Consider the following 24,963-nt stretch of genomic DNA (forward strand, 5'->3'; position numbering starts at 1 on the left):
AGAGCTTTATCCCTTGAGGGCATGTCTGAAAGCTTATCCTGCACCTCTGATCTGAGGACTGAGGTTGGCAGCCATGAGAATCTGTAGGCACCAATACCAACGGCAGAAGATCTCAATAGAATTTCAAACACATCATAGATCAATATGAACAAGTATTTTACAAACTTCTCATCTTTGCCCATCAATTTCTCTTGAGGGAGAAACTTTGACAGGACTTTCATCTTCTGCAGGATGTCTTACATGTATTGGCTCATGAAGAGCTAGTAAGAAGCTATGTGGGAATTGAGTATAGCATTTTGCTAAATGCTCCTCTCAACAAGGACAAAGATACAAAGATATTTTCCGTGAGGGCTTCGAAGAGTGACTTTTTGATCTTCTTGAAAACAGATTTAAGTGCTGCAGACTGATGCAGCAGCTGCTGTTTCTTGAATCTTGGAGCCTACTTGACATGTAACATGGTGTTCACCTTCTTATTCACAAAAGGCTACACTAAGCATGTTCTCACACATTCTCATCTGCACTTCCTTAAAGGCATCATAGACACTGCCACAACATCCTTGGGAGGGGGTAAGGTGGCTTAATGAACTGGAATATGTCCAATAAATTAGCCCAGGGCTCAGTTTCCTCCAAAGCAAATGGAATGGCTTCTGATATTTCCTTTACAACATCGGATGAAGACTTTCTACTTTCCTATGGAGGAAGGGTCTGAAGGGAGATCTGTCATTGATTCCAGAGCAGTCTTCAGATCCATAATTGAGTCTTCACATGGCTAACAGAAAACATCTAAGTGAGGACTCCTCTTGACTGTTGGGGTTTATATGCCAGGTCAATCTAGTGAAGCTTCCACCCCTGATGCACTGGAAATTGACACTGGTACAGCTGCCCTTCTGAGCATCACCATTGATAAATACCTCCAAGTGCTGTTAAGCGTCTCTAGTATTGGATGTGCCTCTATCTGCATCACTCTGGATGCCAGTGCTCCAATGCTGTGGGACAACAGTCCATCTTCTTCTTGATCCTTTTCTCCAATTCCTCCTCAAATATTGCTGATGCTAACAGAGCACAGGGCAGGAAAAGAAGTGGCATTTTCCTAGGACACTTTAGAAACCTGAGCCCTTGGAGATGGCATAATCCCCTACATTCTTTGTAAGATGACCATCTCATTCTCCAGGGTTGCTTGGAAGGGGGTATGGCTGCTGCTACAGCACAGTGTATTGACATGGACTGATGTCAATGCTTCTTTGCTTCTGCTCGATGCTCCACATCAGCGTTCCCTGGTTTACCTGGTTTGTTTGGGTCTTAGGAAACAAAGAGTTGATTGGATTTCCTGTGGGCTGCAGTGCAGTTTAGATAAAAGGATAAAGCACACTTACAGTCCAAGGTATGCAAGGCCCTTTCTCCTTGATGAGAGTGAGGCCTTGGAAAGAATGTGGGTAAAACTATAGATTGGTTTAAGTGGAATTCCGTGACTATCTTGGGGAGGAATTTAGGATGAGTACGGAGAACCACTCTGTCATGTAAGAACTTAGTGTAAGGTTCATATGTGACAAGTGCTTGCAACTCACTAACCCTTCTAGCTGATGTAATGGCTATGAGGAAAATAGTCTTCCATGTAAGAAATTTTAGCTCACTGGAATGTATGGGTTCAAAAGGAGAACGCAAAAGTCTTGATAAAACCAAATTGAGATCCCATTGTGTGGCTGGATGTCTAATTGGTGGTTTGAGGTGAGTTAAACCTCTCATAAATATGCTGACAAGAGGTTGTGTAGAGATAGGTGCATCTGCTACCTGATTATGGTAAGCGGAGATTGCACTTAAATGTACTCTTACAGATGAAGTCTGGAGACCAGATTCTGAAAGATGGTACAAGTAGTCTAGTAAAGAATTTGTAGGGCAAGTGAAAGGATTGATGTTGTTTTGCTTGCACCACAAAGTGAACCTTTCCCATTTGGAAGCATAGTTCTTCCGTGTGGAAGGTTTACGTGAAGCTATAAGCACTTGAGATATATTGGATGAAAGATTGAGTGGTTGTAAGATCAAGCTTTCAACATCCATGCTGTCAGGGATAGGGATTGGAGGTTGGGATGGCGCAACTGACCCTGATCTTGAGTTATGAGAGTGGGAGCTACTCCCAGACGAATTGGATCCCTGACTGAGAGGTCTAGGAGTGTGGGAAACCATACTTGTCGAGGCCAATATGGGGCTATGAGTATCATGGTCCCCTTGTCCTGTTGCAACTTCACTAGAGTTTTGGTTATGAGCAGTATTGGAGGATACGCATAGAGTAGGCCTGAGTTCCAAGGGCGAGCAAATGCGTCCTTTGCTGGCCTGTTGTTCAAGTTGTATAGGAAACAGTAATTGTCCATTTTGTGATTCAGATGTGATGCAAAGAGGTCTACTGTTGGCTGTTCCAACGTTGAAATATCCTGGTCACTATTGAGGGATCCAGAGACCATTCGTGTGGATGGAATTGACGACTGAGTCTGTCCGCCACTACATTGTGAATGCCTGCCAGATAAGTGGCCTTGAGAAACATGGAGTTGTTCAGGGCCCAACTCCATATCTGAGCTGCCTCTTGACAAAGGAGGTACGAGCCTGTCCCTCCTTGTTTGTTTATGTACCACATGGCTACTGTGTTGTCCGTTTGGATCAGAACAGTCTTGTGTGTAAGGCAGTCCTTGAAGGCATGTAGAGCATAGCGTATAGCTCGAAGCTCCAGGAAATTGATTTGAAAAGTTGCTTCGAGCTTTGTCCAAGTTCCTTGTGTTTGGAGATTGTCTATATGAGCTACCCAACCCAAGGTGGATGCATCTGTAGTTACAGTTACTTGTGGAACCGGTTGTTGAAAAGGTAGGCCCTTGCGCAAATTGTCCTTGTTCATCCACCATAGTAGAGAAGAACGTAGTTGGTGTGTTACTTGAATTTGAGTATGCAGTGGTTGAATGGCTTGGATCCATTGTGATCTTAAAGTCCATTGTGTTATTCTCATGGCTAGACGTGCCATGGGTGTGACGTGAACTGTAGAGGCCATGTGGCCTAGTAAAGTTAGAAACTGGTGAGCTGTTGCTTGTGTTTGTGAGCTGAGCCACGTTGCTAGCAGTGAGATTGTTTCTGCACGATCTTCTGGTAGAAAAGCTCTTGCAAGGTTGGTGTTCAATTCTGCTCCTATGAATTGAAGCAGTTGTAATGGTGTGAGATGGGATTTTTGATAATTGATCAGGAATCCCACTGAATGTAGTGTTGCAATTGTTTGATTGAGAGAATGGAGAGCTCCTTGTAGAGACTGACGTCTGATGAGCCAGTCGTCTAGGTATGGGAATACATGAGCACCTTGTTTGCGTAGATGTGCTGCTTTGACTGCTAGACATTTTGTGAACACTCTGGGTGCAGAGGCGAGTCCAAAAGGGAGTACTCTGTATTGGAAGTGTTGATGACCCACTATGAAGCGCAGGTATTTGCGATGAGGGGGGTATATTGGGATGTGAGTATAAGCATCCTGAAGATCCAGAGAACAAAGCCAATCTCCTTTTTGAAGAAGAGGAAGCATGGTGCCTAGGGAAACCATCCTGAATTTTTCTTTCTTTAGAAATTTGTTGAGATTTCTTAGGTCTAGGATGGGGCGTAGGCCTCCTGTTTTCTTTGGAATGAGGAAGTAACGGGAGTAGAATCCTCTTCCCTTCTGAGATTGGGGCACTAACTGTATTGCCCTGATTTTCAGAAGGGTGGATAATTCTGCTTGTAGAGGAATTAGTTGAGATTCTTGTTGTGGGAAGGCTCTCGGTGAAAATTCTGGTGGAATTGACAGGAAATTTAGTTTGTAACCTTGAGCAACTATAGAGAGCACCCATTGGTCTATTGTTATTGTTTGCCAGTGTGTGTAAAAATGGGATACTCTTCCACCCACTGGAAGTTGTGTGTGAGGGTTTAAAGGAGTGGCTTGTTCTCTGGGCAGTATCTCAAAACCCAGTCGCAGGGCCTGTCTGAGGTGGAGGTTGCGTACGAGGTGCCCTGGGTTGTCTAGTTTGGGCACGTTGCTGTTGAGGCCTAGTGGATCTACCCCTAGATGTTTGGGAGTAATATCTGCGTGGCCTGTAGTAAGGCCTCGTTGTTTCTCTGCGGGGAAGTCGTCGAGGAGGCTGTGTGGAAGGATCCTGAGGTATTTGGGACAGTTGACGTAATGTCTCTGTGTGATCCTTCAGTTGTTGTACTGCCTCTTATACTTTTTCTCCAAATAGGTTGTCTCCCAGGCATGGAAGATCAACAAGTTTTTCCTGAACCTCAGGCCTGGGGTCGGATGCCTTGAGCCATGCATATCTGCGAGCAGCAATGACTGCAGCTGCAGTCCTGGAGGCAGTGTCAAAACTGTCGTAGGCCGCTCTTACTTCATGTTTACCTGCTTCCAGGCCTTTATGTATTATGGCTTGTGCAGGTTCTTGAAGCTGTTCAGGCAAAGAGTTTGTAATTTCCTCCATTTGCTTCCATAAATTTCTCTGATACTGTGTCATGTACAGCTGGTATGCAGAGATTCTTGAATTTAGCATTGAAGATTGATAGATTTTTCTTCCCAAGGAATCAAGGAAGCGATGATCCTTGCCAGGTGGAGTGGAGGAGTGAGGGCGGATTCTTTTCGATTTTTTTCTGGGCAGATTCAATTACCACAGATTGATGTGGTAGTTGTGCCTTTTGGTACCCTGGTGCTGATTGTACCAAGTAAGATGAATCTACCCTTTTGTTTACAGATGATACTGTGGATGGATGCTCCCAGATACGGTGTTGCAGGTCTAAGAGCACCTCATGAATTGGGATTGCCAAAACTTGTTTGGGTGGATCCACAAATTGCAGGACCTCTAAAGTATGTTGTCTTGAGTCCTGTTCTGCTTCCAATTTAAAAGGAATGGTGTCTGCCATATCCTGTATGAAATTTGAGAAAGACAGGTCTTCAGGTGGGGACTTCTTTCCGGGTTCTGGAGGTGAGGGATCCGACATGAAGTCCTCAGAAGAGGAGTCCGTATCTTGACTATCCCAGGAATCCTCTTCTTCCTGTCTATAAGGTGGCTTTGATGTGGATCTTGGCGGAAGATGTAGTCCTGATGGACCTGGTAATGGGTCGTCAGTGGGAGTAGATGGAAACACATGCTCCCCAGGCTTTTTAAGTAAAGTGTCTATGACATCCTGATACCTTTGAAGCAGACGTTGGAAGGATGGTAGGTCATGAACATCAGTGTCATCCATCGGTGTTGGCCTCGATGGAACTGAAGTTGGTCTCGACGTCGACGTTGAGAGCGGCCTTTTTCCTGATGTAGGCGGCAACATAGGCATCGACACGGGAGTAGTCGATGGCAATTGCGCATATATCAACTTCGATGTGGTTATTATTCTTGGTGTCGACGTCGACTCCTCTAGTGTTCTCGGCATCACTGTGGACACTGGCATCGGTGGTCCCACTGGCATCGGCAAAGTTGCCGGCATCGATGCTTGGAGCATCGGCATCGACGAGCCCGTCGGAATTAGCTGTTCCCTCAAAGCCTGTGATATCGCTTGTCTGATGATATCAGAATTCCGGCGTTACAACTGATGGTACCAGAGCAGTTGTAAGCGGTGGCGAAGGCTGAGGCGTTGGATCCGCTGCAGGGCCCTGCGGGGGATCAGAAGTCGAGATCGGAGGATGAGGCCCAGACACCGAGGTTTCCTCCGAAAGTGGCCGCTTTGCCGTCGACGGATCCTGGGACGTGGATTCAGTCGATGACCGATGTCGATGCCTGTGTTTTGGCTTTTGCGAGTCAACGGATTTCGTCAATGTGGACGAAGACGATGAATGATCTCCCGATGGTCCCGGGGTGGATTTTTTAAGCAGCAAGCGCTTTGTCGCTCCGGCCGGAGACGATCTTGATGACGTCGAAGGCAATGGTATTAACTGGAGATGGAATAAATGTTCCATTTTTTCCAGTCGAGACTTTCTTGTTTTCGGCGTCATTTCGGCACATTGCGGACAATTTTTTACGTCATGATTTTCTCCCAGACATATTACGCACTCGAGATGCGGATCAGTAAGCGACATCTTACGGGCACATACCGGACATTTTTTGAAACCGGTAGCCATATTGCTATCGACGGCCGTCGAGGCAAACAACGAATTTGTGAGAAAAAAATTTTCTCCTGAGGAGAATAAAATTGAGACCGAGGTACTCACCAACCGGTGAAGAAAGGCCCCTTGAGTGAATTGTGAGAGAGAATATCTGAAATAATATGACTTTTTAGTCACAAAAGTATTGAGAAGTTCTCAATGGCTCCTACACCGCGATGCTTACTGCAGCGCGGAAAGACGAAGACTGAAGAGAGACACCTGTGGCAGAGAATATCATAGCATGCTGGGCATGCTCAGTGCCCTCACAGGGCCAGTCAAAAGTTTCTAGAAACTTTGACAGAAAGCTTTCCCGCTTTAGGGCTCCATCAGTGCCGTCACCCATATGGGAGGACTAGCATCCTGCTTGTCCTGGGATAATGGATTTGACCACCAGTTGGTGAGTCAGCTGTTGCTTTTTGAATCCTAGAGCCTTCTGGACATGACATATCGCATCTGCCATTTTATTAATTGGAGCCACAGAGAGGGGGATTCTCCCACATCCTTGTCTGCACAATGCCACAATATCCTTTGGAAGTTCTACAAATTGAAGGATTTTATATCTTTACAGTTTTATATTCTGCATATACAGCACAAATATTCCTAATGGATTCCAAAATAAATTAAAAACACAAAACAAATACAACTGAAAATCACACAGAACATTAACTTATGGGTGACTGTGTGGAAGGAGCACCCGGAGATTACCTCAGCTGTTCTTGCCTGCCTGCCAGCCCCGACGTCATCGGGAGGGGCCGAGGAGACGCAATAAGACCGGCATACTCCAGGCGTGCCACTGCCGCCGGCGCACCGCCTAAGGGGCGCGCGTGGCTTTGCTCGGCTTAGCGAGGATAGCGAGGATCGAGGAGGAACTCTGCCACTAGTCATCGTCACAGAGGCAAGTACTATTGCATTGTCATAAGGAACAACTAGACTGTTGGAAACTAAGTTTGAAGTTTATAAAGATGCCGCCAAAACGGAAGGGGAAGATAAGGGTTTTCCCCTCACTACCCCCTCCATCCCCTATCCAGCAAGAAATAGTTCGTTTCTTATCTATTCCTGTATCTCCAGCAACTAAGGATACCGCAGACCTGGGCTCTTTGGGAGAACAGCCCAAGTCACTGGAGGAAGCTTCGCTGAGTCCCAATCTAGATATACCCCCAATATACAGGGCGGCGGAAGGTTTCATGGGAGGGCCACAAGAGGGACTCAATCTAATTGAGACAGGAACCCCGATTAGGAGTATCGGAGGTGGAAATGGAACAACACCTGAGGGAGGAGATCTGACCTCAGTGAATGACCAGAATGAAACTTTAAAGCACCCTGCGGTGGTAACACTGGAATTGCTATGGGACATGATGGCTAAAATGTCAATGGATATAAAAGGACTAGAGGAATTTCTTTTTATTAATTTAGGGAGAAGAACCTCATTCATAGATGCACAAGACATGGTGAGGCAAGGCATACAGCATGTTCTAAATGAAATAAGCAATAGAGTTTCATTATCTGCTATTAAGTTCACTTAGAGAATAGCCACTGCCATTAGCAATGGTTACATGGAATAGACTTAGTTTTTGGGTACTTGCCAGGTTCTTATGGCCTGGATTGGCCACTGTTGGAAACAGGATGCTGGGCTTGATGGACCCTTGGTCTGACCCAGTATGGCATTTTCTTAGGTTCTTAGAGAAAAAAGTCGATATAGTGACAGGGAAAAATCAGCAGGAACTAATGCAAATCCGAGAATGTGTTAAAAATTCCGAATTAAGAATAAAGGTCTTAGAAGAGAAAGAGGAGAAGAATTTAGAATTTCAGTCAATTGTAGCAAAAGACAGATTATTTATCTAGAAGACTTGAATTATTTGAAAATAATAATAAGCGTTTGAATCTGCGCCTGCTCAATTTCCCTAGGGTGGTTGGGCAGGTACCGATGGAAACGTTAAGGTTATTTTTTATGGAAAGTCTGTGTTTTCCGGAAAATGATTTACCAATTATTAGCTATTGCTATTTTCTACCTAAGAAAAATCCTAACTTGAATACTGAGGAGATGCCCTTTCAGGGCAATCCAACAAATTTCCTTGAAAGCACTGATAATCAGATAATTGATAGGGGACTACTATTAGTTTCATTTTCAAATTTGATTTAAACAAAGTCATGAAACAATATTTTGGTAAATACCCTATTACATTTCACGAAAGTTGGGTAAAAATTTTTCCTGATTTATCCGTTTTAACACAAACGAAGAAGAGAGTTTTTGACCTTTAGACAGGAACTGTTGACAATGGGATTTACATTTATCCTCAGATATCCCTGTAAATGTATTGTTAAGAAAAATCAGGATGTTTATATATTCTTTATTCCTGATCATCTTAGAATTTTTGTTGAGCAAAAAAGATTAGCCATGTCACCAAGTATAATCCAGTGAAAAAAAAAAAATTAACAGGATTACAATGCATGTTTTGGATTATATTAATTTTCTGATTTTTCTCCCCTTAGTTTGCCGTGCCTCTGTTAGAAATTAGATAAGTATAGTAATGCTATCCTTTGATTAGATCATAATTATTTATTTTTATTTTATTTTTTTTCGTTTTTATATACCGGAAGTTCCTGTATACAATACATATCACTCCGGTTCACATTTAACAGAAATAACTATCGCCGGGGAGGCGGTTTACATGGAACATATCGAATATAATGAACGGATAATAATCAAAGTAAAATCTATTATGAAACAACTAAGATCAACTTAGAAAACAACTTGAAACATATAACTGACGCAATATGAACATTACAATAATGCTGTAAGACAAGGCTGGAAGTTTGTTTTTCTAGACCAATATATGTTATTTGAAGGTAAAAATTGGATTATAATTTATAATTTGTATATTATGGTGTAATTATATACCTATTTTTGTTGTCTAATTTTGAAAAATCAATAAAAATTATAAATTAAAAAAAAAACAAAAAAAACGAACATTAACTTATGCACCAGAGCTAAAAATATAAAAATAAAATAGAAATATAAAATCATATATAAAATCCCATCAGACCTTAGCAAAATACTAAAATTGGGAGAGACTATAAAATAAGGCCTCAGGGATATGCCACTTTAAAAAGATTGGCCTTGTAAAAGGAAAAAACAAAACAAAACACACTTTGTAGTTTGAGAGTCCCCAAAGATCATACAAGACTGGTCCAGCAACTGAAAAGGCACAGTGTCATGTATCCTAAAAGAGCGCAATCTCTGAGGGAAGATGTATTTGGAAAAACAATCTATAACACAGAGAGCTTCATCCTTAAGAGCTTTAAAAACAAATGTAATCATCTTAAAATTGATCTCTCAACCACAGGAAGCCAGTGCAGTTTTTTCAATATAGGAGTAATGTTCCATTGAAAAGCATGGGATGATTAAATGAGCTGTGGCATTTTGTAAGGCCTGAAGTATCTTCAGCTGAGAATTCAATAATAATGTGAGCTATAATAATCAATAAGAGTCAGAATAAAAGCCTGAATAACCATCCAAAAATCATTCTTAGACAGGATATAGTTCAGGCATCTTGGCCCTGAACTCTTCCTCCTTTTGCAATGAAAACAAAGTGGCCTCCGCCATTCTCTTCACAAAATTGATGGAGAGGCCCTCTGAAGGACACCTCCTTCTTTCCTGCAGAGGAGAAACTTACTGACATCTCCAGATCGGATCCATAGCCATCCTTTCAAGAATATTCCAAGTCTGAGCCCGACTAGGTCAGGGAATGGACCTGGATTCTCACCTAGCTAGCAGACAAGGCCTCAGAGACAGCAGCAAGTGTCTGTTAGGGTCTAGATTCAGATAATTCTCCTGCACCTGAAAACGTTTCTCCCTCAATGGACTGCAGATGATCTTGGGTGCAGCAGCACCCGATGCCAATTGCCCTCCCAGAACTGGCATTGGGTCGCTTCTGTCAGGTGCCAGCAAGGATTCAAATCAGGGATGGATGCCTGTCTGCAGAAACACCAATGCTCTTGATCTTCCTATTAAGCTCCTCCTCAAAAATTATTGATGCCAACAGAATCTGGGAGGAAGGAGGAGAGGCCATATCTTCCTGGGATGCAGCGGTGCGTTGGTGCTGACACCAACATAAAACAGTTATACATATATATTTTTTATTTTCTCCCTATAATTTCTCATCCCCACTACTTTGTGGACTAAATATGTATGATTCTATATTTATTTTGCTATTTGTTTATTGATTTCTGAGGTAGCATATTTCCTATTGGTTTCATGCAGTATTTCTTCTGAGCTTTGTTATGCTTATGTTTCAATTGTGAAATGAATGTAGATAAAGAATAAAAAAATTTCTTGCAATAGCTTAGCACAGCCATACTACATTTACATGTCTGCTTTAATATCTTTCTTCTCTCCTTTTCCTCTAGTGAGCTTCTTGTATACTTCTCTGTTCATCATATTAAGCATGCTTCTTCTAGGTTAAAAGCTCTCTCTCTCTCTCCTCGACACCTACCTTGACAAACTATTCCCCCACAATATGCATGGGTCACTCATGTTACTTATTTTCAAAAGTAAATTGAAAACCAATTTCTATAAGATTGTTTTTGACTAGCTAGCCCCTCTATTCCTCCAATATACTAATTTAGTCTGCTTGTGTGCATATCATGTTTTGTAAGGCCCCCTGGTTAAATTCAGACACACGTGTAAGTTAGGACAGGAAGATTCTTCTCAAACACAGGATGACAAAGGCAATGCATTGTGAAGCAATGGCTATAAAAACAAGAAGTCATTATTGCTAGAACAGTAAAAATACAGGAGTTAGAATCTTAGACTGAAAAGGATAACAAGACAGAGAAGGAAGCTAGGCTGGAGTTACTCCAAGAAATAGAGAATGAATGTTTAATAAACCATGAGAACTGCTACTTACACACAGTTTCTAGCAGCCAGATCTTTATGAATGACCTCCCTTCGGGACAAATAGCTCATTCCACAGGCAATTTGAATAGCCATATGTACAAGATCCTGCTGGGATATTGCCTAGAAAGCATATGACAAAAATAAATCAATACAAAACTCTAAGAAAGCAGTGAGAGCAATATTAGTTCCCTGAGTAGCACTGCTTCCCAGTCTCACATGGTATTGTATCCCACATGCTTATTATTAACATTTCTTATATACTGCCTATAAGGTCAACCATGCTAGGTGGTTTAGTGATATAAACAAATTAAAACAAATGATATCAAAATACTCATAATAGACAAAACAAAATAATAAAGAGTTTCAACACAAAATATTATAAGAGTTTCAATGCAAAAATAATTCTAAATAATGAGTAAACAATTTCTATAAAGGGACTGTGTAACCATTATTTAGAATTTTCAAATATCTATCAAATTTGCTTTGTGTGAATATCTAGATGCTGGCATTTAGGCTCAACACTTACTCCCAGTGGAGCAATAGCAGGCTTGTCATGAGGGTTCTTGAAGTAGAAGTACAGGCATTGTTCTGTCAGTCCAACAGCTATCCTATAGCTACCTGGTTACTGAATGCACCAAAGCCATGCATATTACACTGAGGGAGCTGCATATTTGGTGAAAAGTTGAACATGGCTAGGGGTATAAGTGATGCCAATCTTAATCACATGGTAGCGTGGAAAGGAAGATATAATTACTATATTTTTGGCTCCATAAGACATTTTTTTCCCCCAAAAAGTAAGGGGGAAAATGTCTGTGCGTCTTATGGAGCGAATATAAAAAAAAAAAAATTTAAAAACTAACTACAACCCCCCCACCCTCCTGACCCCCCCAAGACCTGCCAAAGGTCCCTGGTGGTCCAGCGGGGGTCCGGGAGTGATCTCCTGCACTTGGGCCGTGGGCTGCCAGTAATCAAAATGGCGCCGACGGCCCTTTGCCCTTACTATGTCACAGGGGCTATCGATGCCATTGGTAGCCCTGTGACAGGGCTACCAATGGCCCTGTCACCAGGAGGGTGGGGGGCTGTAGTTAATTAAATTTAAAGGGTTGGGATGGGGTTTCCACAGAAAGAGAACTATAAAAGTTTTATGATCTGGGGAGTGGACCGAAATGGCCCTCCCCAGACCAGAAAACGAAATGGGGACAAAAAAGTTTTTATGCACTCCCCTAATTTGCTCCATAAGACGCACAGACGCCCGGGAACAGAGCCGGTTTAGCACACCTTTCTTTTGTTTTTTGTTTTTTTAATTGAATCCTAGGTGCTTCTTTTTTTTAACTGAATCCTAGGTGAGTCTTATGGAGCGAAAAATACGGTATTATGCTCTATGTCTAACTGGTGAATGGATCCTATTCTCATAGAGTCTGATCACCTATTCTAATGAATAAAACTTTCAGATTTATTCTTTCTTCTGGGTGTTGTCTTTGGTGTGTTCTGATGTGATAATTAACCTGAGCAAAGAAGGATCCAAACATTTCTCTCTCACTTTGCATTTTATAAAGGATAAGCCAGATGTAAGGTTATGTTATTGGTAATTTTTTATGCTATATACTGTTTTTCTAGTATGGTAAACCGCGATGTTATTGATGAGAAGCATGATATAAAACATAACTAAGATGCCATACAAAATAAATTGTTTGACAACCACATCTACAACAAAAAAGAAGACAAGCCAGTATTTATATATATTATAAATTGCCAACTCTGTGCTGGAGATGTGGAGCTATAGCCAAATATTCAAATCCACCAAAATATTCTTCCCTCTGGAGGGTGAACAGCAAATTTAGACCTAGATTCACTATATATTATTTTCACATTGCACACTGAGTAATGTACTGCAGCTGCGTTACCAGCCAAAAAGGTTTTTATCGCGAAAAACGGTGAGAGAGTGACTCTGAAGAGACTCACTTAATAATTGAACTTTTTATACCACTGTAAGAGAGGGCACTAGTAACTCGGGGTGAGGTTTATGGGGTAGGGTGGGTTTTGGGGGGTAGTTTTACATGCACAGTCGTACATATGAACAGTACAGTTGCGATCAGTGAAGATTTAATGTGATTTGGAGTGATGAAAGGTAAAAAAAAGTAGATTTGTACCATTTACTCTCTACCTAGCTTGATTGCTAGGTAGAGAGAACACACCATGTTAACGAACCCTCATTTCCATTTACTCCACTCAAACTCCTCACATTCGAACACAAATTTTTAATTTGAATATGCATTTCGCAATGCGGTATTTATTGAGGGCGTTAGGGCCTTGATGTGCGCGATAACGCATTTTCATAAATGACCCTATTAGTTAACCATCAAGTATCATAAAAGGGGATATTTAGTATTTATATTATTTGCCTTGTCTATTAAAAATATTTCAGTAGCACAAGAGGCAATGCCACCATACACACTGTACCAACACATCACCCAAATACACATGTATCTATTCGCCTTCTGGAACCCTAAAATCTGACAATATTTACTCCTGGCCTCAGGCAGGAGTAACTTGGGCTCCATACAGTTTCTATTCATTTCAACAGAGGGGTTTTCCACAATTAAAATCTTTCCTTAAAAGCTAAATTATTTTTTAACACAGGATAGAAATTGTCTTTGTTCTAAATCATCAAATATCTTACTATTGTCAATTTTTCTAAGTGCTTATGAGTGAATCAAACCCAATTTTATAGATCAGGAACAGTGATTACAGTTTTCAAGATGACACAAAATAGATCAATAATTTACTAAGACAGTAAAAAAAAAATAGTATGCACAAGTTTATTGACTGTAATTTCAAAGTTTATTCTACTATAACATTTACACATTTCTTTACTATTTTCTCTACAGCACAGAAATAACAGTAGTCTAAAAAGTCCAAATTTAAGCTGTGTTTTTCTTTCTCATGCAGTGATCACTTAGATGACCATAGGATCACTAGCTTTCTATATTACTTTTTGAACCTTTACAATCTGGGTCAAACATAAGTGGTGTTTAAAATAAATTTAGAAAAATGTTTATCTTATATGGTTAGTGAGAATTTGTCCACATATATAAAATAGCACAACTATAACAGGAAACCTATTGCATTATACTACAAAAAGATCCTGCTGAGAGCAGTTTTTATAAATTAGAACATGTCTTATTACAACAATTGCCTTTTAATGAATAATCTTTTGTGTAAAAATAAACAATGTTATATTGACTCCTTAGACCAGTGGTCCCCAATAAGAACATGCCAAGCTGGGTCAGACCAAGGGTCCATCAAGCCCAACATCCTGTTTCCAACAGTGGCCAATCCAGGCCATAAGAACCTGGCAAGTACCCAAAAACAAAGGGGTACATTTTATAAAAGTATGCCCGTGCGTACTTTTGTTCGCGCACCAGGCGCAAACAAGAGTACACCGGATTTTAATAGATACGCGCGTAGCAACACGTATCCTTTAAAATCTGGGGTTGGCACGCACAAGGCTGTGCAAAATCGGCAGCCTGCATGCGCCGAGCCGTGCAGCCTCGGAGGGAACTTTCCTTCCACCCCCCCACACCTTCCCCTTCCTTACCCCCCCCCCCCCCCAGTCCTATCTAAACCCCCCCACCTTTGTTTGACAAGTTAAACTCGCGCGCCAGCCACATGATTCCCCGGCCAAGGAGCAGATTCGGATGCCTCGACCTCACCCCCGAAACGCCCCCGGGCCGGAACCACGGCCCCGCCCCCGAATGACGTGCCACCGCGACACGCCCCCCAGGAAAGCCCCGGGACTTACGTAGGCTCGGCACGCGCACGAGGAACTTGGGGCAGGTTTTCGGGGGGTACGCGCATATCTTACGTGCGTACCCCTTTGAAAATCAGCCCCTAAGTCTATTCCATATTACCGTTGCTAGTAAGAGCAGTGGCTATTTTCTAAGTCTACTTAATTAATAGCAGGTAATGGACTTCTCCTCCAAGAACTTATCCATTTTAAACACCTCTATCATATCACCCCTCAGCCATCTCTTCTCCAAGCTGAAAAATCCTAACCTCTTTAGTCTTTCCTCATAGGGGAGCTGTTCCATTCCCTTTATCATTTTGGTCACCCTTCTCTGTACCTTCTCCATCGCAATTATATCTTTTTTGAGATGCGGCGACCAGAATTGTACACAGTATTCAAGGTGCGGTCTCACCATGGAGCGATACAGAGGCATTATGACATTTTCTGTTTTAGTCACCATTCCCTTTCTATTTTATTTATTTATTTAAGGGTTTTTATATACCGCGGCACGTTGGGAAACATCACCTCGGTTTACAGAGAACATTAAATTAGCAACAAGCTTTACAATCCACATCAGTTTACAAAGAACATTAAATTAGCAACAATCTATACGATCTAGCAATTATAGAATGGTACATATCGGATAAAAATTAAAACTATAAACTAATTAACATTATAATACACATATTTACAATATTGGAATAAGGAACGGGCGATGAAGATTGCTTGAGAGTCAGGCATTGATATACAGGTTAGAAGATAATATTATTCTTTGCAATAGTAAGAGTCTTGCAAGTATATAGGGTGTGTTTAGCGATATTGAAAGAAACTGTGTGGTACGGAGAGATATTATTGGATATGTGTCATAAAAGTCATATTATTAGTAGGGGGAAGTGTTCATAAATTGTAAGCTTGTTTGAACAGCCAGGTTTTCAGGTTCTGTTTAAATTTCTTGTAGCAGGGCTCTTGGCGCAGATCTGTGGGCATTTTGTTCCAAATGTTGATTCCAGCTATCGTAAATGATCATTCTCTCGTAGACGCATATTTTATATGTTTTAGCGATGGGATACAGAGTTTAGCTTGGTGTATTTTTCTTATTGGTCTGTTTGATGTATAGAATGTAAAATGATCAGAGAGCCAATGCATATCTTGGTTATATAATGATTTGTGCATAAGAGTAAGAGTTTTGCATAATATCCTCGATGAGATCGGAAGCCAGTGGAGGAATTGTAGAGCTGGAGTGATGTGTTCGTGGCGGTGTGTGTTCGTAAGCAGGCGAGCAGCTGCATTTTGTAGCATCTGTAGTGGTTGAAGAGAGTATTTTGGGAGGCCTAGTAAAATGGAATTGCAGTAGTCCAATGTCGATAATATAGTAGCTTGTAGTACAGTCCGGAAGTCTTGTGGGTGTAGGAGAGATTTGATCCTTTTCAATGTGTGAAGTTTATAGAAACCATTTTTGACGGTGGAAGTAATAAATTTTTTTAGGGTGAATTGTTTGTCAATAATAACGCCCAGGCTGCGGACTTGTTGTAAGTTGCGTTGGTCAGATAGGGATTGTATATTAGGGCTAGAATGTATGTTGTTTTGTGACGAAATTATGAGAAGCTCTGTTTTGTTGGTATTTAATACTAAAGAGTTTTCTGTTAGTAGCTTCTTAATGTCCGCTAGTGCAGTATTCCAGGTTTTGAGAGCGCTGGGTAGGGAGCCATTGATTGGGATTAAGATCTGCACATCATCTGCATATATGAAGTGTGGCAGACCCAGATTGATCAACAGTTGACAGAGTGGAGTGAGGTATATATTGAAAAGAGTTGAAGAGAGAGAGGAACCTTGGGGTACTCCTTGTAGCAGACTTTTGGGTTTGGATTCATGTTGGCTGATTCTCACACTGTATTTTCTGTCGCTCAGAAAAGATTTTAGCCAACATAGGGCAGTGCCAGTAATGCCAATTTGTGAGAGGCGAATTAAAAGAGTATTGTGGTTGACAGTGTCAAATACCGAGGAAATGTCCAGTAGGGCAAGTATAAGAGAGTGACCAGAGTCTAATGCTTTTAGGATTGTATCGGAGAGTGTTAAGAGAAGAGTTTCGGTACTATGGTACTTACGGAATCCATATTGGGCTGGGGAGAGCAATTGATTTTCATCCAGGTATTCAGTGAGTTGTTTGTTGATGATTTTCTCTAAAATTTTGGATAGGAAAGGTAGATTCGAAACTGGGCGGAAGTTTGTTGATTTCGTTGGGTCCAAATCTTGTTTCTTCAGTGTAGGTTTTATTATGGCGTGCTTAAGTTGTGGGGTTACAATTCCAGAGGTGATTGATTTGTTAAGAATCTTGGTTATGTGTATTGCAATTCTTGAAGGAAAGGCGAGAAGTGTTTTTATTTATTTATTTTTATTTAACAGTTTTTTATACCGACCTTCATAGTAAATAACCATATCGGATCGGTTTACAGTTTAACAAAGGGAAAACTAGAGTAAACAAATTCAAGTAAACGAAAGATAACAATAGGTAGGAATAAGTCAAAGTTACAATCAACAGGGGGAGAGAACTTGGAAGCTTACAACAAGCTGGAAAGAAGAAAGGCCGGTAATAAAAGTATTGTTACCATAGAGTGTACGAGTTAAAAAACTTAAAAACTGTGCTTTAACCTGAAAGTCTCAGAGTCCATTTTTTTTTCGTGAAAACAGAGTGCCAGACCGGGTAGGAGTGAAGGCCAACTAGTAATTGTCTGGTGGTTCAGGGAAGGCTTGGTGAAAGAGCCAGGTTTTAAGTCTTTTTCTGAAAGTTAAAAGGCAAGGCTCCAGTCTGAGATTTGATGGGATGCTATTCCAGATAGATGGGCCTGCTATCGAAAAGGCTCTGTCTTTGGTCGTAGCGAGGCGTGTGGCTTTAGTGGGGGGAACATTGAGCATGCCTTTGTGAATATCTCTAGTTGGTCTGTTAGAGGAGTGGAGTTTGAATGGTATTTCCAGGTCAAGTTGAAGTTGATGATGGATGGTTTTGTGGATTAAGGTGATTGATTTGTATAGAATTCTGAAATTCACTGGTAACCAGTGTAGGTTCCTGAGTATGGGTGAGATGTGTTCGCAGCGGCTGGTACTGGTCAACAATCTTGCTGCCGCATTTTGTATCATCTGCAGAGGTTTGGTAGTGGATTTGGGGAGTCCTAGTAGAAGGGCACTGCAGTAGTCTATTTTGGCGAACAGTAGCGCTTGGAGGACTGTCCTGAAGTCGTGGAAGAATAAGAGTGGTTTAAGTCGTTTTAGAACCTGTAATCTGTAGAAGCAGTCTTTAGTTGTTGTGTTGACCATTTTCTTTAGGTTTAGTCGATTGTCTAAAATCGATTGTAGGCATGATGTCGATTGTCTAAAATCGATTGTAGGCATGATGTCAAAAGGATGCATTGCTGGTTTCATTTTCTTGAGAATACCTTCAATTTCTAGTGTCATTGAGGTTTCGAATTTTGACAGGGAAGCTGAGCAGTGAATGTGTAGTGTAGGTGGTTTCTGGGCAGGAAAAATAGAGATGTTAGAAGGGGGGGAGGTAGAGATGCTATTCATAATGGCATTAATTTTGTCATGAAAGAAGGTTGCTAGTGATTCACATATCTGTTTTTGTCATCATTATCTACGTTGAAGTTTGCTGGGGGAGTGATGATGCTAGAAACATTGGAAGAGAGCACGTGGGTTAAATTGGTATTGGTGGATCTTTGAGGCGTAGTAGTTTTTCTTGGTTTCATCTGTCGTTTTCCGGTATTCATGAAGAAGTGATCTAAATTTTTGAAGAAGCACTGGTGTTTGGTTTCTACGCCATTTCTTTTCTATTTTACGGAGCTCAAGTTTCGATTTTCTAAGATCAGGGGTGTACCAGGGTTTTTTGTCTTTCTTTTCTGTGTTGATTTCTTTAGTACATAGTGGGCAGAGTTCATTAGCTACGTTCCTAGTGATGTGGTACCAGGAAGAGCAGGCCGAGTTGGCATCAGAGAGGTCTAACTTGAGGAGTTCTTCTGAGAGTGCTTCAGCGATGTTTTCAGTTTTGCATTGTTTTCTGAAGGTAATAGATCTTTTTTTGGTATGAGGAGAATGGGGGTTGCATGTAATTTTGCAGCATGTGTCTATCCTGTAGTGGTCTGACCAGGGTATAGGGGTGCATTTGGGTGAGTCAGTGTTGACAAGTGAGTTAGTGAATATAACATCAAGGGTGTGACCACCTTTGTGAGTAGGGCCTGAAACCAATTGTTTAAATCCTAGAGCATTAAGGGTGGTAAGTGTAGCTTCACAGGCTGGTGATGGAGGGGAGCGGTCAAAATGTAGGTTAAGGTCCCCTAGGATGACAGCAGGTATGTTAATGTTGATGTATTTAGATATATATTCTGTGAGTAATGAAGGGTTATTTCCTAGTATGCCTGGGGGAGCATAGATAAGGCATATCTGTAGAGCTTTTGATTTAAAGAGAGTAATCTCGTTTTTAGGCGGTGAAGTGAAGGTTTGCAGAGTGAGATTGAATTTCTTTTTTGCAGCCAGTAGGAGTCCGCCTCCTTTCTTTTTAGATCTAGGTATAGAGAATATATTGTAGATGTCTGTAGGTAGTTGATTAGTAATAGCGATGTCCGTGTTTTTTAGCCATGTTTCCGTTATTGCACAAATATCAGGGGACTCGTCTGTAAGGATATCACCTAATAGAGTAGCCTTTTTTAGGATGGATTGAGTATTTATAAGCATAATGTAAAAAGTCATCAGACCTAATATTTGGGAGAGGGGCGAAGTCATGATAGGAATTAGAGATTTGTCGTATGGTAAGTTGATCTTGGTTCTAGATGTGCTGTGTGAGAAGTTCGAGTATTTGAGGATAGGAATATGGAAAGTATTCATGTCAATGAGATGATAGGTTTGAATGACAATTTGTGGAAGAGGAGAGAATTAATGGAGGATGGTCTCCTTCATGGAGAAATCAGTTCAAGTCTTGTCTGAGACCATTACGGCGCTTCTCTTAGCTTCAGCGGGAAGTGCCCTCCAGGGGTGCACGAAGGGGCACACAAAGGGGCAGGCCCCTTTGTGCGCCCCTTCGTGCACCCCTGGAGGGCACTTGTAGAGCGACGCTCGGTGCCTTGTAGAGCCTTGTTTAAAGCCCAGCAGGGCTGGCTCTGATTGGATGGGTGCTGTTCGATGGGCGGGCCACGGCGCGGTTTCCTTTTCAGGTTTGTCCTGTTTTTGTGAACGGAGCGGTCGCGCGGTCGGTGCTGGAGCCGCCCAGGTGGGGAGAGAATATACTGACCTTCCCCGGGCGGGGCTTTGGCGCCGATCGCGCAGGCCTTCCCCAGCTGGTGCGTTCTGGTGCTCAAGGAGAGCACCGGAACGCATCTTTCTTTTCTTTTTTTTTATTTATATTTTATTAAATTTCAAATAATTTCACAAAGATAAACTTTGCTTAAGAAACATGATACAATTTCATAGTTTAACAAGAAACCAAAAAAAACCCCAGAAGAAACATAATAACATTTATCTTAGTATCCGTTAGACCCCAAACTTAGGGGGGGTGGAGAATTATCAAGGAGATAACACAAGAAACACTTATAGGAAATAACCTAGCGGGTACTTAGCTATTACCAATTATTTATGTCATTTCACTGATTCCAACTGTTGTTCCCTGTTTCCTTGAATCTATAAATTTTTTCAACTGTTCTGGAGCTGTAAACACAAAATTATCTCCTCTTATTTTAACTAAACATTTAGCTGGATATCTTAAATAAAAAGAAGCCCCGATATTCAGGGTTTCTTGTCTTAAGGCTAAGAAGCCTTTCCTTCTCTCCTGAGTGATCTTACATAAATCAGGGAATATTCTTATTGGCTGTCACATAAATGGGTTATTTGCTTTTCTAAAATATTTCTTCATGACTGCACTAAGATCAATTTCGTATTCTTGGTTGCTGCCACCTCAAAAAAGTCATCTCACTACGAAATCATTGGTAGTGTAGCTCTTTCAATGATTTTGTAGTGAGATGACTCAAGGTAATCTGTAAGGTTTTCAAGATCCATAGGTTGTGTTTGCACTTGAAACTTTGCGCTAGTTGGCAAAAAGTAAACCTTGTCCATAGGTGGGGTTTGATCAGAGGTATATTCTAAATTTTCTAGGAGATATCTCCTCAACGTAACACGAGGCAATTCCCCCACCACTTTGGGAAAGTTTAAGAAGCGCAAGTTCAAGTGTCTCAGTCTGTTCTCAACAAATTCCACCCTCCTACTCAAGAAGTCTCCATCTTGAATAAGGGAATTTTGCACATTTTTTTATTACCTTTATGTCCTCTTCCATTTTAACGAATTTTTCCTGATTTTCTTTCATTTGGTCATTATTATTATTTGAGATCATTTCCATTTGTTGAGATAAAGTTGCTATTTTCTTTGAACAGTCATTAACAGCATTTCCCATGTTCTTCAATACATCCCAGATAGATTCAAGGGTAATATTTGCTGGTTTTGGAATCATGACAAAGGCTGGCTGAAATTTCAGCATCTCACCTTCTCCTCCAACCGCAGATGTTTCCTCCACCGGACTCCCATCTCTCTCTCCGGTTGAGGGTTCCAGCATTCTTAGAGCGGGTTCAATCCCAGCAGTCGCTCCCTCCGAAGCCAAATCCATAGCAGCCATTTTGGGGCTTTGGCTGGCTAACTTCTGCTGGAGTTCTCGCTCTTGCGGTGGAGGTCTGACGTCTGGGCTCAGGGAAACATCTTCCGAGGTCGAAGGTAGCTCTCCTCCGCTGCCTTCGACAGCCGGACCTCCTGGCCCTTTCTTAATAGCTATCTCCAAACACTGCTGGATAGTCTGCTGCCCGGTAAAGGTAGGGGGTTCGGAGGGGTAGATCTTTGTTTTCCCCTTCCTTTTCGCCGGCATAGCGATTGTTTAGAGGAAAAATTTACGAGGAAACAAGACGCCGAGCAGCGCAGTGTTAGGGTCCTGCCGCCATCTTGGCTCCGCCCCCGGCAGCGGAACGCATCTTTCTAATAATTCCCAACATTGTTTGCTTTTTTGACTGCCGCAGCACACTGAACAGACGATTTCAATGTGTTATCCACTATGACGCCTAGAACTCTTTCTTGAGTGGTAGCACTTAATATGGAACCTAACATTGTGTAACTATAGCATGTGTTATTTTTCCCTATATGCATCACCTTGCACTTGCCGTTCTCTCAAGGTAGAATGCCAAGGCCCTCTTACAATCCAAAGTATGCAAAGGCCGTTCGCCTGAGTGCGAATGAGGTCTGGGAAAGAAGGTGGACAGGACTTCCATCCTGGTTCAGATGGAAGTTCGAAACCACCTTAGGCAAGAACTTAGGGTGAGTACGGAGAACCACCCTATCATTGATTAAACACTGTTTGTAAAGACGGTATACAAACACTTTTAAATAAAATAAATAAATATCATGGAAGAACTTCGTATAAGGTGGGTGCATCACCAACGCTTGAAGTTCGCTGACCAGACATGCTGAGGTGGCAGCAACCAAGAATACGACCTTCCAGGTCAGATATTTCAGGTCCCACATGTGCATAGGCTCAAAAGGTTCTTTCATGAGGCGAGCTAAGGCCACATTAAGGACCCAGGATACAGGGGGAGGACACAGCGGGTCTTCAACTGAAACAGACCACACATGAAACATCTCATCAAGGGCTGTACTGAGATGGGTATACCATTCGCCCCGTGACAATAAGCCCCAATGGCGCTGAGATGCATCCTGAGTTAGTCTTTAAAGCAGCTTTTGACAGGTGCAAAAGGTATGAACATAAGAACATGCCATACTGGGTCAGACTAAGGGTCCATCAAGGCCAGCATCCTGTCTCCAACAGTGGCCAATCCAGGCCATAAGAACCTGGCAAGTTCCCAAAAACTAAGTCTATCCCATGTTACTATTACTAGTAATAGCAGTGTCTATTTTCTAAATCAACTTAATTAATAGCAGGTAATGGACTTCTCCCCCAAGAACTTATCCAGTCCTTTTTTAAACACAGCTACACTAACTGCACTAACCACATCCCCTGGCAACAAATTCCAGAGTTTAATTGTGAGTTGAGTGAAAAAGAACTTTCTCCAATTAGCTTTAAAAGTGCCACATGCTAACTTCATTGAGTGCCCCCTAGTCCTTCTATTATCCGAAAGAGTAAATAACTGATTCACATTTACCCATTCTAGACCTCTCATGAAAAGTCCTAATCTCTTTAGTCTTTCCTCATAGGGGAGCTGTTCCATCCCCTTTATCATTTTGGTCACCTTTCTCTGTACCCTCTCCTAGTCCAAGAGCTTTGGGGTGGAGCAGGTAAACAGGTCCATCCCATACTGCTCACATCAGACAGCAAATATTCTCCACTTCAGGCTATACGACTTTCTAGCTGAAGGCTTCCTGGAGGCAACCAGAACTAGAGCTACATCGTCAGGCAAAGCCAGGGTCTGCAAGACTAGCCTTTCAACACCCAGGCTGTTAGAGACAATGCCCTGAGGTTGGGAAGGTGCAGCCTGCCCCAATCGTATGTGACTAAGTTTGGGGAGGTCCCCAGACTGACTGGGTTCCAGACAGAGAGATCCTGCAGGAGCGGGAACCAAACCTCCCACAGCCAATAGGAGGCTACAAGGATCATGGTTCCCCCGTCCTGCCGGAGCTTCAGGAGCATCTTTATCACCAGTGGAAGCGGAGGATACGCATACGGAAGCCCCTTGCCCCAATGGCAGGCAAATACATCCAAGACCAGTTTTCTTTCCACCCCCGTAAAGGGAGCAAAAAGACTCCACGTTGTTGTTGCAGGGGGAGGCAAACAGAGCCACGCCTGGGATGCCCCAACAACAGAAGATCATGTTTGCTACCGCTGGATCCAGGGACCACTCGTGGGGCCGAAAAGCCCGAGTGAGATGGTCTGCCACTATATTCTCTGTCCCCGCCAGGTACACCGCTCAAAGTAATATACTCTGTGAATGGGCTGGGGACCAAATCTGAACCATCTCATGGGCACAGGAGGAACGACCCCGTGCCCCCCTGTTTGATGATGTACCACATTGCCACCTGATTGTTGGTCTGGATTAGGACCAATTTGTTCACCAAGTGATCCTGGAACGCCGATAGTCTGTAACGGATCGCCTGGAACTCTGGGAAGTTGATTTGGTATTGAGCTTCCTGAGCTAACCACAGGTCCTGGGTGTGGAGCCCCTCCACATGGGCATCCCATCCCAGTGTGGATGCACTGGTGGGGAGAACAGCCTGGAAGGAGAGGGATTGGAAGAGGACCCCTTGCTCCAAATTGGTCAGGTCCTCCCAACAAGACAAGGAGGCCTGGAGTGGTGGCATACCACATATACATGATTGAGATCCTGGGAGGTTTGCTGCTACTGGGACCACAGGATCTACTGCGGCCTGCACATGTGCAGGCGGGCAAAGGGTGTAACATGGACCGTGGCCGCCATATGACCCAGAAGGTGGAGCATGAGGCGGGCAGTGACCCACTGGCTCTAGTGCACCGAGCCCACCAAAGCCGCCAGAGTGAGTGTCCGCCTTGGCCTCCACCGTGTCCAGGCACCGGGAACACCGATGGCATCAACAGCACCAGAATCAGGAGTGGCAGCTGAGGCACCAGAGGCCCTGATGGCTCTGGAAGTGCCGAATCCTCTTCCTCGGTGGAACTGGCGATGAATATCGCCCTAGAGGGGGAGGAAACGATGGCTGCTGGGGCATCGAAGGGTCCCCAGGCACCTTCTGCATAGGGAGAATGCCCAGCAGGACATCGAGGCGCTCCAGCAGCATTGCTAGGATTGAGGGAGTAGGCTCCAGCATCGGTGGTGGCACCAATGGGGCTGGCTGTTGGATAACCCTGAGGGCTTAGAGCACCGCCAGCTGAACCCTGCGAACCAGCTCCTCCTCGAAGGTTGCTGTAGGTAAGGCAGGAGGAGCAGGCGCCACTGAATTACCCTCAATATGAGGGGAATCGGTGCCTGGCATAGACATGGGCATCGGTGGGGAGTGCCTTGGACTCCCGGGCTTGATCGAGGGCAAAGTCTCATTTCCACGGGGCAGCTTCAGGGGCAACATAGCCGATCCCAGTGCCTTTCCGGAACCGGTGTCATGTGCCAATGGCGACTGGAGATGGTGCTTCCTCGATCTCCCACGGTGCTCAGCCCA

The 24,963-nt window shown here is 42.8% G+C and overlaps 1 protein-coding gene across 3 annotated transcripts in view; it reads right to left on the reverse strand.

Moving 5' to 3' along the window:
- RYK (receptor like tyrosine kinase) overlaps positions 1–24,963 on the reverse strand; it is a 532,318-nt gene that overhangs the window by 70,021 nt on the left and 437,334 nt on the right. For all 3 annotated transcript variants that reach the window (XM_029615270.1, XM_029615268.1, XM_029615269.1), the window contains one exon: positions 11,032–11,141. In XM_029615270.1, the coding sequence (XP_029471130.1) occupies positions 11,032–11,141 (110 nt within the window). The remainder of the gene's footprint in view (positions 1–11,031; positions 11,142–24,963) is intronic.

Source organism: Rhinatrema bivittatum, chromosome 9 (genome assembly GCF_901001135.1).
Source record: "Rhinatrema bivittatum chromosome 9, aRhiBiv1.1, whole genome shotgun sequence".
In the NCBI taxonomy this organism is placed as follows: domain Eukaryota; kingdom Metazoa; phylum Chordata; class Amphibia; order Gymnophiona; family Rhinatrematidae; genus Rhinatrema; species Rhinatrema bivittatum.